The sequence below is a fragment of the Pelophylax lessonae genome (genome assembly GCF_965119305.1).
Source record: "Pelophylax lessonae genome assembly, chromosome: 4".
Lineage (NCBI taxonomy): Eukaryota > Metazoa > Chordata > Amphibia > Anura > Ranidae > Pelophylax > Pelophylax lessonae.
In genome coordinates, this window is record NC_138771.1 from 140,848,624 (window position 1) to 140,864,650 (window position 16,027).

General features: G+C 42.2%; 1 protein-coding gene across 2 annotated transcripts in view; it reads left to right on the top strand.

Annotated features, from left to right (window-relative positions):
* Nucleotides 1-16,027, top strand: part of SCAPER (S-phase cyclin A associated protein in the ER) — a 422,169-nt gene that overhangs the window by 84,100 nt on the left and 322,042 nt on the right. For both annotated transcript variants that reach the window (XM_082252843.1, XM_082252842.1), the window contains exons 7-10: nucleotides 143-304; nucleotides 1,017-1,089; nucleotides 1,976-2,093; nucleotides 10,739-10,850. In XM_082252843.1, the coding sequence (XP_082108969.1) occupies nucleotides 143-304; nucleotides 1,017-1,089; nucleotides 1,976-2,093; nucleotides 10,739-10,850 (465 nt within the window). The remainder of the gene's footprint in view (nucleotides 1-142; nucleotides 305-1,016; nucleotides 1,090-1,975; nucleotides 2,094-10,738; nucleotides 10,851-16,027) is intronic.

Below are 16,027 nucleotides of genomic sequence, written 5' to 3' on the forward strand. Positions count from 1 at the left end.
TGGAAAAAACAATTATAGAATTTTGTTAATATTACTGGAGCACATGTCGTTTTTCTATAGTAAAATCTAGTTTTGCTGTCTGTGACATGTAAGATTTGTCATGTACCTGATGTCTAATATTCTGCCTATTGTTTTCCTGCAGTCCATGGCTGAGGTACTTGCCAAAAAAGAAGAGCTTGCAGACCGTCTGGAGAAAGCTAATGAAGAGGCCATAGCAAGTGCTATAGCAGAGGAAGAGCAGTTAACCAGAGAGATTGAAGCAGAGGAGAATGACATTGAAATAGACAATGAAAGTGATTTCTCTGTAAGTCTGCGGTGTGTTTTCGTATGTTGGCTAATCCTAATTTTGTTTTTATTGATAAAACCACTTGAAGTGTTTGTTACCCCAGCATTTCATATTCAGGATATGTGCCTGCTGTTCCATGTACTTGTATGAAAACTATCCTCCCTGGAGTTCCTTCCAGTCCCTCTGCTTTCCTATTAAAACTGACCACACTAAGCAGGAGAGCACAGCTTAGTCCGTTCTCTAGCTGTACTGGGCACTCAGCCTGCTCTCCTCCAATGATCAGACTTGTCCTGACACGCCCCCCATCCCCCCCCCCACACACACAACATTTACTGGAATGTTCAGTTTGCTGTTGCTTCTCCTCCCCCCAGCTCATAAGCAGCTGAGAACAGAGAGAATGTGATTACTTCTAAAAAAAGGGGGGGGGGAGGTATTTTTAATTTTTTTTTTATATTTATACACAAATGTTTTACTGTTCATTTCAAATTTAAACTGAATGGGTTGTTTTTCAAGGTGATTTTTTACAATCACGTTAAGCAATTTTTAATACTATAATTAAATTGGTAATGGTTGTCTGAGCAATATTCCTTCCCTTTAGTATTTCTAGTGCTAGCAACCTTTTTTTTTTTTTAACCAGACTCTTCAAAGTCCTTGTAGTTTTTCAGCACTGAGCATTCTGCAGGTTACCTGTAGCTATATGAAATTTTCATTTATTTCAATTTTTTTGCAGGCCAGTGTGGGCAGTGGTATGTCATTCAGCGGGATGTCTATGGACTGGAATGAGGTTTTAGCAGATTATGAAGGTAACATGCTGCGGGAAAAAAGCAGTGAAGCTATCGTGTGAAAACAAGCCATCTCCTTTTATTAATTTTATGTTTAGAAAATCTATGTTGTTTACCATACTGGGCAGCGTTGTCACCCTAGGACAGGGAGTGCGTTAGGACAACATAACACTGTGTTAGGGCTACATAACAATCTTCCTTTCTTCTCCATAACACAGGAGGTTCACAGAATGTCTGTCTGAATAAACATCTACTTTTTTTTTGCACTTATCGAACATACACAAAAAAGGGTTTCAATGGTATATTTAATAGATCAAATAAGATTTATTGGTGGAGTTTACTTGCACCAAATCTGTCTGAAAAATTGTACCCACACTGCAAGGGTTAACTTCTTGTTTATCCTAGGGTGGAGAAAAAGCACTTTTACTTACCCGATCCTATGATCCCCGGGCAGATGGCGCTCCTCCATGCCCCAGCGGTGGACTGTCCCTGCGCTGGTCTTGATAATGTCAGGACTTTAGACCGCTGGAGCTTGGGGAAGATGACACTTAGGGGATTAGTCTAGTAGGCTGGAGGATTGAAAATCTTCTCTTCTATACCTCCTAAATTTAAACAAGCAGTTAATCCTTCCAGGTCAGGTGCAGCCCCACTGCAATGGAGAATTTTCAAGTTTCCTGGCTTTGGGCTTTAACTCATATATGTCAGGCAATATAGTGTTTGCAGGGTGTAGACTTTTTGTTTTCTTTCTTTTTTTGTTTTCAACACCTGGAATTTAAATCACAATATCTAGCCTATATAATGATATAGAATAAAAATAGTGTGTAGCATTTAACTGTGAAAAAGCCTTACCTTAGACAGAAAAAACATAACTGTTCTCTGTTTACCTGATGCATGCTTGATCTTGTAGCTCGTGAGTCGTGGAGACAGAACACATCCTGGGGAGATATGGTGGAAGAGGAGCCTTCAAGACCACCGGGGCATGGAATCCACATGCATGAAAAGCTGTCTTCACCTTCCAGGAAAAGGTCAGGCAATCTATTCTTCTAGTGTCTAATTTCAGTTTCCTTTTGATATGATTTTTTTATGTTTTATCTAAAGTTGTGTTCTCTGGAGCTGAATATTTTCCTAACTGCCAAGTGTATATTACATTTTAAGAGAAAAAATACGCTCTGTAGCCATTTCCTCTCACTCTCCAAAGACATGCTGTTGGGTTTCTAATGGAAAATGTCTTTTGCAAATTGAACAGACTATTTGCCTTTAGTAAATTAACCCCACTGTCTATTTTAGTAAAGTCAAGTGGGGGTTATGCGACTAAGGCCCCTTTCATAATGGCCAGATCCTTGCATGCTCCGCTTATGCAGAGTGGACATGGACAAAGCTTTCCCTGCTGTATTGGCAGTCGGATGTAAACGGACTGGCTTTCCGTTTACACCCAACTGCCCTCTGATCCGATCCAGCCAAACGGAGGAAAATGGATCCCATTCCATTTTTTTTTTTAAAAAAAGGACAGACGGACCCGATCGGCCCACTCGTGTAAAAGGGGCCTTAAGGTGTCATTGGAGTACATTTTATTTCATCATTTTAAAAAGCATTATATTTAACTGAAACAAATCAGTAGCAAGGAATATAGTTGGCAGTGGACAGTAAATAAAGAATGAATATTGGGAAGCACACATCAATGAATGTACATGAAATTGTACACAGAAAACACCCATAGCACGTTTCTAATCATTAAATTAGAATTAAATTAATTAAAAACCTGTGGGTCACCAAATTCCAAATTTAGCTAAATGTCTTTTTGCTAAAATAAGGTATGTTTGGGATTTTAGCTGAAGTTTGTTTACACCATCAACCTCATAGTTTTTTTAATCCAGCATTTCTCAACCTTTTCTTTTTTTTTTTTTTTGTGTGGCATCAATTAAAAGTATGCAAAATCTCAAGGAACCCTGGTCTAAAATGTAAAAGTGTAAGTGTTAGGTATAAATGGGAAAGCTGAGCCTGGGACAATGCACACACCCATCTTGATGAAATTAACTTCACATCAAAGTCCCCCCCATCACAGCACAGACCACCCCCAGGCACAGTGTCCTCTCATCCATCTCTGATCCAGGGAAAACTGAGTCTTGTGCTTGCGGCATCCTGGGGGACCCCAAATGACACCCTAGAGTGCTTTAGAACCCTGGCTGAGAAACACTGGTCTAATCTTTTTAATGTTGGATTGCAGTCTCATAAGATCTTTATTTCCCTTTGTTCTGGGCATTCAAAGTTTGATCTTGTGTCCAATAAAAAAAAAAAAGAAAAAAGAAAGATCGAATATTCGGTGGATCCTCGAACAGTCCCAGAGGTTCATATGGTTGCACCTTAAGGCCCTAGTGCATTCTTTAAACATTCTTTATTCAGTTGAAAGTTTCACTGGAACAGGTAAAAGTAGTCATTGGTCACAATAACATAACAGAGGTTTCCAAACAGCATATAAACGAAAAGGCACAGGGCAACTAACATACATACAGCAGACCAAGCATACACAGTGCAAAGATATGTGATGCAAGAAAAAGCAGCTATAATGTTTGCCTATGGTGTTTGATGAAACCACTTATAATTTAGAATTATCTTGCCGGGGAAAAACCCACATTCACAGAATGGGGAAGTAGGGTGTAGGGCCTGAGGAAACATAAAAAAGCCATGAGCCTATAGAAAGGGGTAGATGTAAGAAGAAGGAAAAAAAGGGGGAAGTGGTTACTCTTTTGAGCAAGTAGATATATGTATAATTACAGGTTTATGCACGAGAGGGAGGGGTAAGGTGCAGAAATAAAAATCAGTGTTAATAAAGGGGGACATTAAGACTCAAATTGCTTTTGTTTACATTCAGACGACCATTTAAATTCTTCCAAATAATACCATATCTTAGTCTTATCCGCAAACTTATCTGGTGGGGTTGTGGCAAGGTCTTCCATGGTTTCAATATCCTTCACCCTGGCAAACCACTGTTGAAGTGTTGGAGGGGGAGATTGCTTTCAGGTGCTAGGGATACATATCCTGGCAGCATTTAATAGATGAATTAACAAGGATTTATTATACCTTTTCCATGATATGGGCATAAGATTGAGAAGGATGGTGGCAGGATTATTAATCAGAGAGAGTCCTGTAAGTTGCTTTTTTATACCTGTAAATTGTTGCCAGAAGGGTATAAGTATGTGTTCCAAAAGACATGCAACAGGGAGCCTGTATATGTTCCACAGTGCCAAGAAGTAGGACTCTGCTGTGGAAAATGTTTGGCAAGAAGTGATAGGGTCCTATACCATCTGGTCACTATATTATAGGAAATCTGCTGATATTTATTACAAATTGGGGGCGAACAGTATTCTGCTCTTTGGCCTTCTGTAAATATAAACTGTAGGTCCCTCTCCCATTTAGTAAGAAATCCAGGACCAACTTATGAGTGTGTGTGTAGACACAAGAAGTTTGTATGAAAAAGATTTGAAACGTCGCATAGCTCCAGCGTCCTGACAGACTTCTTCAAAGGAAATAGTGAGGTTTAGGCAAGGAACGCAAAAAATGTAACAATTGGTGTTGGCACCAAGCACTAAGCTCAGGGACATTGTAAGTTGTAGAAATAGAGGAAAAATTTTCAAATTATGTGCCGATAAGGACTTTGCTACCCTCAGAATCCCCCGTTCAACCCGCTTGTGGAAAATTGTATCCCGCTGACCTGGAAAGAATTCAGATCGCCCTACAATAGATGGGAGATGGAAAACTCTAAATGTTAAAGTGGATGTAAACCTTATTCATGAAAGTTGCACTAAACACATATATATGTAGTTTCGTTCCTCTGTTATTAGCACGAGTCACTTCTGAGAAGTTCTCCGACATGAGATAACTGTAGCTGAAAATTTGTGTCGGGGAGAGAGATTAGCAGGGAGCTTGTCTATTCAGACTACAGTTCTGCATGTTCCTACATTCTCCTGCCTATGTGAAGGGGGAGTGTGTCCCTTTCCCCCAATCAGCTTTCACACAGTGTAAGTCCAGTATCCCCACACACCCCTATGTGCTGCTGAAAGAGGAAGGAATGATGTTTAACACAATCTGCACTTTCCAAAGAGTGTAGAGTGGGGAAGACAGCAGATATACAAATACAACTTATGTAGGAGGATTTTTTTAATCTCTGTGTGTCATCTGGGGATATTCACTTCACTGGGTATATGTAAGGATTACAACCACTTTAAGGAGTAAAAAGCACCTGTCCATTTCATGAAGCCTAGGACTACGTCAATTGAGCGCCTGCTGCTAGGGGGCGAGCATGCCCCGCCCCCACTCGGCAGTGGGGACTCCGAAACACGGGGCTGGGGACTCTGATTGCCGCCGGCCACCCGCGATCGCTCCCCGCTGAGAGAAGCACGGACAGCTGTTGTAAACACAGCTGCCTGTTCTTCTCTCTGGAATGATCACAGAGCGCCTGTGATCCTTCTGTAGAATCACAGGTCTCTATGGTAATTTCAAAAGCCCACCCCCCCCCACAGTTAGAAACACTCCCCTAGGCTTACATTTAACCCCTTAATCACCCACTGTGTTAACCCCTTCCCTGCCAATGTCATTACTAAAGTAACAGTGCATATTTTTAGCACTGATTACTGTAGTAATGTCACTGGTCCCCCCAAAAGTGTAAAAAATGTCAGTTAATGGTCCGTTCTTTCCGCCGCAATGTCACAGTCCCGCTAAAAATCGCAGATCGTCGCCATTACTAGTAAAAAAAAAAAAAACAGTAAAAATTACATAAATCTCTCCACTAGTTTGTAAATGTGATTACTTTTGCGCAAACCAATAAAAGTACGCTTATTGCGATTTTTTTTTACCAAAAATATGTAGCAGAAAACAAATTGGCCTAAAATGATAAAATTTGATTTTTAATTTTTTTTCAGAATTGTCGCTCTTTTTTTGTTTATAGCGCAAAAAAAAAAAAGAAAGAAATCACAGCAGTGATAAAATACCACCAAAAAAAGCTCTATTTGTGGGGAAAAAAAGGACATCAATTTTATTGGGGTACAGTGTCGCACGACCGCGCAATTTTCCGTTAAATTAACGCAGTGCCGAATCACAAAAAATGGCCTGGTCATTAAGGGGCAAATCCTTCCGGTCCAGAACTGGTTAAAAGAGAATTCCTTTTGTTTCTCTTTGAGGGTTCCATTGTTTCCGGGTGAGCTCCATTTGTTCCTAGTTGAGCTCTATTTTACCTGGTTGGCTATTTTAGCCATTGGGAAATTCAGTTTTTTGTTTCTGTTTTGTCCCCACCCACCCCTCATGATATACTGCTTTGGGTCATCCCTATGAGTCTATGAATAGGTAAAGCTGCATCTGTCATTGAATGATAGAGAAAACTCGATTTTTGTAAGAACTTACCGTAAAATCCTTTTCTCTGAAGTTCATCGACAGACACAGCACCGGCCCCTCTATTTCTGAGTTGTGGAGTTTTTTTTTTTCTAACACTGCTTTCAACCAAACTGTTTGAGAATTGCAGAGCCTGAGGGGTTATGCCTGCTGAGACAGCCCCCATGGGCATGGACAAGTTTTTTTCCGCCTAGTATCTATCCCTAGAAGGAGGAGCATAACCTCATAGTCTATGAATAGGAAGAGCTGCGTCTGTCGATGAACTTCAGTATTTTACGGTAAGTTCATACAAAAATCCAGTCATGTTAGTAAATGTAAACTGCTAAATACCTTTTCTCATCAGCAGTATATAGCAGTCTTGTGACTTCTATCAGTGTCTTGCTGGGCACTGGGTAAAGCTTGTAGAGGGAGTTTTCATTCTCCTCTGACTGTCCTATGTGGCTGCAGGACCCCTGACCATCTGTCTGAACAGTGCTAATTGGCCTTGTGCTGATCACATGCACCCTCCCAAAAAGAGAAAATACTCTCTAGCTATGCACACCAATTGGAGCATATGCAGAGTGCCTCCAAGAGAAGGGCTGTGTGCTATCAACAGATGGATTGGGGGACTGTAGAAGAAGGGGAGAATCAGAAAAGACAGGATCAAACAGCCTTTTTACACATTGCGTAGGATTACCCCCTTAGGTTCAACAGTGAGTATAACAAGCATGCCTTACTGCGTATACACGAAGGGTTGAAATTTAAGTGCCACGCCACTGCTAAGAGGTCCAGATACAACTGTTTTCCATTAAAGGTCAGGGGTACAGATCAAGAAATATCCAATGAATTTTGGGGGTCTACGTGCCCTCTTCATCAGAGCTTGATTGGCCACCAAGTGCACAAACCAGTAGTGAACTGGGCCTACTATGGTATTTATTCCAGTGTGATTTGAAAGCACAGGCCTTAGGCTGCTAAACAAGCTGCTGATTAGGCCTGTACTTTAAGCTCACACTAGAATAAATACCATTGTAGGGCCAGTTCACTACTGGTTTATTCACCTGGTTTCCAGTCGAGCCCTGATGAAGGGGGCACAAAGACACCTAAATGCATTGGCTATTTCTTGCTCTGTACCACTGACCTTTAACCACTTAAGCCCCGGAGGATTTTCCTGCTAAACGACCAGGGGGTATTTTGCGATTCGGCACTGCGTGACTTTAACAGACAATTGCACGGTCGTGCGACGCTTTATCTAAACGAATTTGGCGTCCTTTTTTTCCCACAAACAGAGCTTTCTTTTGGTAGTATTTGATCACCCGTGCGATTTTTACTTTTTGCGCTATAAACAAAAAAAGAGCGTACATTTTGCAAAAATAACAATATTTTTCACATTTTTTTATATGAAATTCCCCCAAAAAAATGTAAAAATCAAAATTTTTAAAATTTTCGGCCAATTTGTTTTATGCTACCTATGTTTGGTAAAAAAAATCGCAAAAAGCGTATTTTGATTGGTTTGCGCAAAAGTTATCGCGTTTACTAACAAAGGGAAAGATTTCTGTAATTTTTGGTGTTTTTTTTTTTAACGTGTAATGGCGGCGATCTGCGTTTTTTTTTTGCAGTACTGCGACATTGGGGCGGACAGATCGGACCCTTGACTGACATTTTTGACACTTTTGGGGTTACCAGTGACATTTCTACAGTAATCAGTGCTATATATATGCACTGTTACTGTAAAAATACACTGGTAGTGAAGGGGTTAACTTTATTTGAGAGGGAGGGGCTGTGTGTGTCCCTAGGGGCGTGCTTTCTACTGTGATTGGCTGTGGCTTGAGCTGTAAGGACACTGATCAACGGATCTACATAGAAGATCCATGTGATCAGTGTTTTTACTGCGAGGAGAATGACAGGTGGCTTGTTTACACAAGCTGCCTGACATTCTCCCTCTCCCCCGCCAATCGCCGAGTGACCGGCGGACATCGGGTCCGCTGGTCACACGCGCGGGGGGGTCCATGACCATGCGGGAGCGGGAGCGCGCCTCCGCGGGCGCGCGCTCGCTCCCCAGAGCCTCACAGGCGAGCGACGTAGACCTACGTCACTCTGCCTGTGAGGGGCTGACTGCCGCAGTAAATATACTGTGAGCAGTCGGCAAGCGGTTAATGGAATAAAGTTGTATCTGGCCCTTTTAGCAGTGGCTCTTAAATTTCAACCCTTTTTACATTACATTACAAGCCATGGAGACTGTGGAGATCCTCTGGGGTGTGCAAGCCACCTGCCCAGAAACCAGATCATTCACACCAACATTTATACCTTAAGATAACAATAACCACAAAATAAACCTTTAGGTCCAGTGCTATCTTTCCACTTTTCTCATCTACTGCATATACAGCTTATTTTACCATTGTGGGTTTAGTAACACTTTAAAGCTTCAGTTTTTTGTAAATTGGCTTTAAGGCCCTGTTCACACCTGAGCCTTTTTCAGCTCGTAAAATGCTCATTTCTGAAGTCTCAACAAGCAAAATCCCATTTATTTCAATGGCCCCCGTTTCACATATGAGCGTTTTGTCACCCGAAGCAAAACGTCTGAAGCTCAAAAAAGTACATGAGCTTCTTTTTTGGCAAATTACAAGCATTTTTGTTAGATGGCAATGCCTGCCTCCAAACACCTGCAAAAAAAAAAAGCGCCTGAAAAAACGCCTGAAAATGATACGCTCTGGTGTAAATGGAGCCTAAAGTTCAACAGAGCTCCATATGTGCTAAGTTCTTGAAGGAGGAGAAATAAAAAAAAAAAAAAAATGGATTGGTAATGTTACAAAGGTCATCAGCATAACCTGTGACCTTGTGGTGGTAACCCTGGTCAGATAGGCCAAAGATGTCTAGGTTTTTACAGACATGATGTAAGAAGGATTCAATGGTTCAGACGAAGATTGGGGGCAATAAATGACAGCACTGTCTAGTCCCGTTATGAATAGTGATAGGAGCGGAATCACCGCCATTAATCCTGACAGTCCTTAGAGGCATGAAATATAAGGCCTTAAAGTGGTTGTAAACCCTTACATATACCCAGTGAAGTGACTGACTCCATGTTATACACAGAGATTAAACAAATCCTCCTACATGAGTTGTGCCTGTCTATCTGCGGTCTTCTCTTCTCTACATACATTCAAAGCCTGTCCACGAGTTCAGAAAAAAGGGGGTGGAGAGCTGAAATGACACACTGCAGAGCTCAGTGAGGAAAGCTCTGACAGCTGATCAGAGGGAGGGGACACCCCCTCCACACAGCTCACAGGAATAGATCTGAGGCGGTCAATCAGCTGAAGCTCTCTCCTCTGTCACCTTTTTTCTCTTGGTGCTGATAGCAGAGGAAAGACGAAGCAGCAGACAGAGATGCAACTTAGTGCTCTTAATTGAGACAAGTAAACCCTATAGAGCACATGTGTCAAACACAAGGCCCGCGGGCCGAATGCGGCCCCCCTGGTCATTTTATGTGGCCCTCGCACCTCTCCTGCAGCTGCGGCACTCCCCTCGTCTCCACCCGAACCTTGTCTCAGCATTTAGCTGCAGAGGGGAGGACAGAACTTCTCCTCCAGATCCTGCGCTGAGGCTCATCTCTTCCCCCCTCCTCTCCCGTCCCAGCAATTAGCAGCAGAGAGGACAGAACTCCTCTTACAGATCCTGTACCTCTCTGTGTAGCCACAGAACCCCCTCATCTCTGCCTCCCTAGTCTCCAGACGCTGCCTCCAGCCTTCCTCTGGTCCACCTCCAAACCCTGCACTTTCTGCTCCCCAGCTCCGCCCTCAGCTTCTTCCTGCCTGCAGCACAAGGAAAAGGGGTTGCACCGTGATGTAAAGGAGGATGGGGGGGTCTCTTGACAGCTGATGTAAGAGGGGGTGCTCTGGACATCTAGTCCTTTGAGGGCAACCGTCATTTTGTTGTGGCCTGTGATGAAATTGAGTTCGACACCCCTGCTACAGAGGGATATGCTTTGTTCATATTTCATGTCTGAGGTTTACAACCACTTTATTCCAAACAAGGATGGGTTCCAGAACCCTTATATGGGCTAAGGTACAATGCATATTGACCCTATCAAAGGCTTTTTTCTGTGTCCATAGAGAACAGAAGCATCGGAGTGGGTGAATTTCTGGCTTTGGAGGCCCAGTGCATTTTATGTATTGCACCATATACAACACTCATGATTTTACAAATATATATTTGTAATTAGAACTGTTAAATTCTATACATGAATAGGTAAAAAATGTTGTTGTATAAAATCTAGATTTGCATGCTAACCATGATCTTTATTTACTTTCACCAGAACAATCGCCGAGTCCAAAAAGAAGCACGAAGAGAAGCAGCTAAAAGCACAGCAACTGAGGGAGAAGCTAAGGGAAGAGAAGGCACTGAAGCTTCAGAAATTACTGGAAAGGGTGAGTTATGATTTTGGAGTCAGAAATACTACATACCAAGTAAAAACATTGCCTAGAAAATACACTCACCGGCCACGTTATTAGATACACCTTGCTAGTACTGTGTTGAACCGCCTTTTGCCTTCAGAACTGCCTTAATTCTTTATGGCATAGATCTGTGGAAACATTCCTCAGATTTTGGTCCATATTGACATGAAAGCATCACCCAGTTGCTGCAGATTCCACCACATTCCAAAGGTGCTCTATTGGATTGAGATCTGGTGAGTGTGGAGGCCATTGGAGTACAGTGACCTCATTGTCATGTTCAAGAAACCAGTGATGAGATGATTTGAGCTTTGTGACATGGTGCATTATCCTGCTGGAAGGAGCCATCAGAAGATGGGTATACTGTAGTCATAAAGGGTTGGACATGGTCAGCAACAATACTCAGGTAGGCCGTGGCGTTTAAACGAAGCTCAATTGGTACTAAGGGGCCCAAAGTGTGACAACATTTTTTACCCAAACCGACACCTCCAGCCTGAACCGTTGATACAAGGCAGGATGGATCCATGCTTTCATGTTGTTTATGCCAAATTCTGACCCTACCATCTGAAATCAAGACTCGTCAGACAAGGCAACGTTTTTCCAATCTTCTATTGTCCAATTGTGATGAGCCTGTGCGAATTGTAGCCTCAGTTTTCTGTTCTTAGCTGACAGGAGTGGCACCTGGTTAGGGGCCGAAACAACTAATCGAATAATCGTCAACTAATCAATTATGAAAATAGTTGTCAACTATTTTCATAATCGATTAGTTGGTCAGCCGATTAGCCGACCTGCATATAGAATGCGTTATTTGATTACACATCAGGAAATACAGTGCAGCACACATACAGCTCAGTACACCATCAATACATGTCAGTAAGTGCCTGAGAACTTGTGAATGTGTGAGGAGCAATGCCTCATGGGACATGTAGTCCTGGGCAGGAAGTGAGTTGAGTGGTTCTAAAGGCAGAAGCTTTTTTTACCTTACTATAGGAGCATACTATAATTTGCAGCTTGCTATTGGGACACTCTGAAGGCAGGAGGAGCCAGAAGCGTCAATGGGGGAGCCTAGAAGAGGATAAGGGCTGCTCTGTGCAAAACCTTTACAGAGCAGGTAAGTATGACATGTTTGTTGTTTTAAAAAAAAAAACATTTTAAAGACTCTGTGCAGGGAAGATCAGCATCTGAACCCAGAGAAGGTGGAGGCTGATAGACTGGAGGTTATAGAAGGCATTACAATTACATTTACATTTTACCAGTATTGTGCATTGTGTTTAAAATGATCATATCCTTGGAAAAAAGTCTCAGCTTTTAGTACTACTTTAATATAAAAGATTTATATCTCCCTTCCACCCTTCATATAGCTTCATGTCTGACTCCTAGTTAAAATGCCCATATATATCCTACTTCTGGGTGTATTTATGATTCTATATATGATAAAAGTAATATACACTGCTCATAAAAATTAAAAGAACACTTTTTATATAGCATCAAGTAAATTAAACTCCTGGGATATTGATCTGGTCAGTTAAGTAGCAGAGGGGGTTGTTAATCAGATTCAGCTGCTTTGGTGTTAATGAAATGAACAACAGGTGCACTAGATGGGAAACAATGAGATGACCCCCAAAATAGGAATGGTTTTACAGGTGAAGGCCACTGATATTTTTTTCCCTACTCATCTTCTTTGACTGTTTTTTCCTAGTTTTGCATTTGGCTAGGGTCAGTGTCACTACTGGTAGCATGAGGCGATATCTGGACCCTATAGAGGTTGCACAGGCAGTCCAACTCCTCCAGGATGGCACACCAATTCATGCCATTGCCAGAAGGTTCGCTGTGTCTCCCAGCACAGTCTCAAGAGCATGGAGGAGATTCCAGGAGGAAGGCAGTTTCTCTAGGAGAGCTGGACAGGGCCATAGAAGGTCCTTAACTCATCAGCAGGACTGGATTATGCTCCTTTATGCAAGGAGGAACAGGCTGAGCATTGCCAGAGCTCTACACAGTGACCTTCAGCAGGCCACCGGTGTGAATGTCTCTGTCCAAACAATCAGAAACAGACTTTATGAGGGTGGCCTGAGGGCCTGACGTCCTCTAATGGGCTCTGTGCTCACTGCCTGGCACCGTGGAGCTCAATTGGCATTTGCCATTGAACACCAGAACCGGCAAGTCTGCCACTGGTGCCCTGTGCTTTTCACAGATGAGAGCAGGTTCACCCTGAGCAAATGTGTGAAAGGGTCTGGAGAAGACATGGAGAACATTATGCTGCCTGTAACATCGTTTAGCATTACCGGTTTGGTGGTGGCTCCGTGATAATCTAGGGAGGCATATCCATGGAGGGACACACAGACCTCTGCAGGCTAGACAATGGCACCCTGACTGCCTTTAGGTACCTGGATAAAATCATTTAACACATTGTGACATTATGTTTCGGTCTATCCGTCGCCGCCAGTTTGCACCTCAGTCTCTTCAGGAGCTCAGTGATGCCCTGGGAGGAAATACCCCAGGACACCATCCATCGTCTCATTAGGAGCATGCTCCGACGTTGTCAGGCATGCATTCAAGCACATGGGGGCCATACAAACTACTGAGTACCATTTTGAGTTTCTGCAATGAAATTTCAGCATAATAGACTAGCCTGCTGCATCATAGATTCACTTTGATTTTTGGGGCGTCTTTGAATTCAGTCCTCTGTAGGCTGATAATTTTCATTTCCATCAAACGGTGTGGCATCCTTTCGTTCCTAACACATTACCCAGTCCATATCAGTATAGATATCCAGCATGATATTTTTTCCCCATTGAGATCTGATGTGTTTTCAAAGTGTTCCTTTAATTTATTTGAGCAGTGTATATTATTACTTTCACTGTTTCACAGTATACATTAACCCCATATAGTAGCGATTATCTGCTCTTTTTGTACTATAAAGGGCTCATTTTAGTTTTTTTTTTTAACCCAATTATGAGAGGTGATACAATAAAGCATTCTGCTGCTACTAAACGTCTTAGGCCTGGTTCACACCTATGCATTTTTTCATGCTTTTTGCAGAAACACACTACAGTTAATTTAACATGGTTTCCTATGGGACAACGTTCACATCTATGCTTTTTTTTAGCCGCTGCATATTTGGAAAGGGTCAAAGGCTTTTTTTCAACGCAAAACTGTGCTTTTTTGTCCAATAGACTTCAATGGAGAAGCTGCAGAAAAGCATGTAGTGCGTTTTTGCTGCGATTCGCGTTTTTTAATCTGCCTAATAACAAATTGGCCAAAAAAAAAAAGCATAAGAAATGCAAAATGTAAATCACAGCAAAATTGCGTGTGCAAAAATGCAAAACACACAGCAAAAAGCACTGTAGAAACGGTTAAAAAGCAAACTGCATAGGTGTGAACTGAGCCTTATGCTGGCCATACACATATATCGATTTTCGGATGGGAATGTTCATTCGAAAAATCTCTTTACATTCACTGAATGAAAGAATGTCATTTTAAAATTTCACTTGCTTTTAACATTCAGTTTTAAAACAAATGTAATTTCTGAACGAAAACCACATACTCTGTCTGAAAATTCCGAATGTCCATATGACCCCACTTACGATTAGAAAATTGAACAAAGGTTCTTAAAATGAAAAATGTTTTTGAATGAAGACATTACTTTTGTATGGCCAGCATAAGTGACAGCAGGTGCGGGAAGCTTTTATCAAGCCACCTGCCTATGACAAGGGAGTCTGTCATACATATGGCACTTTTCCACTGCAAGTACCGGCTCGGCTCTACTCGGCCCTGCTTGGCCCGGTTTGCTTTTCCACTGCTGGTACCGCATGGTACGGTGTTGGAACGGTTCGGTACGGTATAGGTTTACATTTCCACTAAAGTAGTACTAAAGTTAAGTGGGTGGGATAACAACGGGGTGGGATTCTCTGACCAATCAGTGGCTAGTAGTGACTGCATGCAAAGGATTGTGGGATATGGTACCAGTTTGGTACCTGTTGGAACCACAATCGAGTAGGTACTGTTTTTTCAGAGCCGTACCGTACCGTTCGGTTCCATGCAGTGGAAAAGCGCCGCCGTACCGTACCGAACCGTTCCTACACCATACCATGCGGTACCAGCAGTGGAAAAGCACAAAAGCGTGCCGAACCGTTCGGTTCCATGCAGTGGAAAAGCGCCATTAGTTGGTTATTTATATTTACCACTGCATATACACATTTAGGACTATATTTGCTTTTTTTTTTTTAACTTTACATATTTAAATGATACACCACACTTTTTTTAAGGTTATTATCTTATTAATCTAAACAATAATCAGCTAACTAATCTATTCTGAAAATAATCATTAGTTGCAGCCCTACACCTGGTGTGATCCTCTGCTGCTGTAGCCCATCAAGAGCTACAGCAGCAGAAGACCTTCAAGGTTCGATGTGTTGTGCGTTCAGAGATGGTATTCTGCATACCTCGGTTGTAATGAGTGGTTATTTGATTTACTGACCTCTGACATCAACAATGCATTTTCATCCACACAACTGCCGCTCACTGGATATTTTTTCTTTTTCGGACCATTCTCTGTGAACCCTAGAGATGGTTGTGCATGAAAATCCCAGTAGATCAGCAGCTTTTAAAATACTCAGACCAGATCTCTGTAAAAGATCATCAGCCCTAACCACACCACCAGAACTGCTATATTTGGAAGTTGCTGTTCAGTTCCATACAATAGTTATTTCAGTAAAAAGGTTGTAGGGAAATTTCGAGAATCGCCACAAATCTGCCGGCATAAGGGTGCCATAATATAGCCTTGTGACGTAACTAATCAAAAAAAAAAGAAGAGATTTCCAGTCACAACTTACCAACCAGCCAGCGACCAACCAAATTGAACTGTCTAACAGTATGCGTTAGAAGCAGGGGTTTAGTTCCACACATTTGCAAATACATGCATAAACTGCAGGCCTCAGCAAGGCACCCTGTAATCTGCAGTCCCTAACTCTATAATTTAAAGAGTCTCCACAATGGGAGCACATGCATTTAATGGGATAGATGGAGAATGGGTGACTGGAGGGAGCCAACCCCTCCTTAAAGGCACAGGGTTACACTGAACACCCAGCACATCGCCCTTCCAGTGCTCCTTACCATTAAGACCAGTTATAGGTGGAGGCCGTGACCACTTTTTG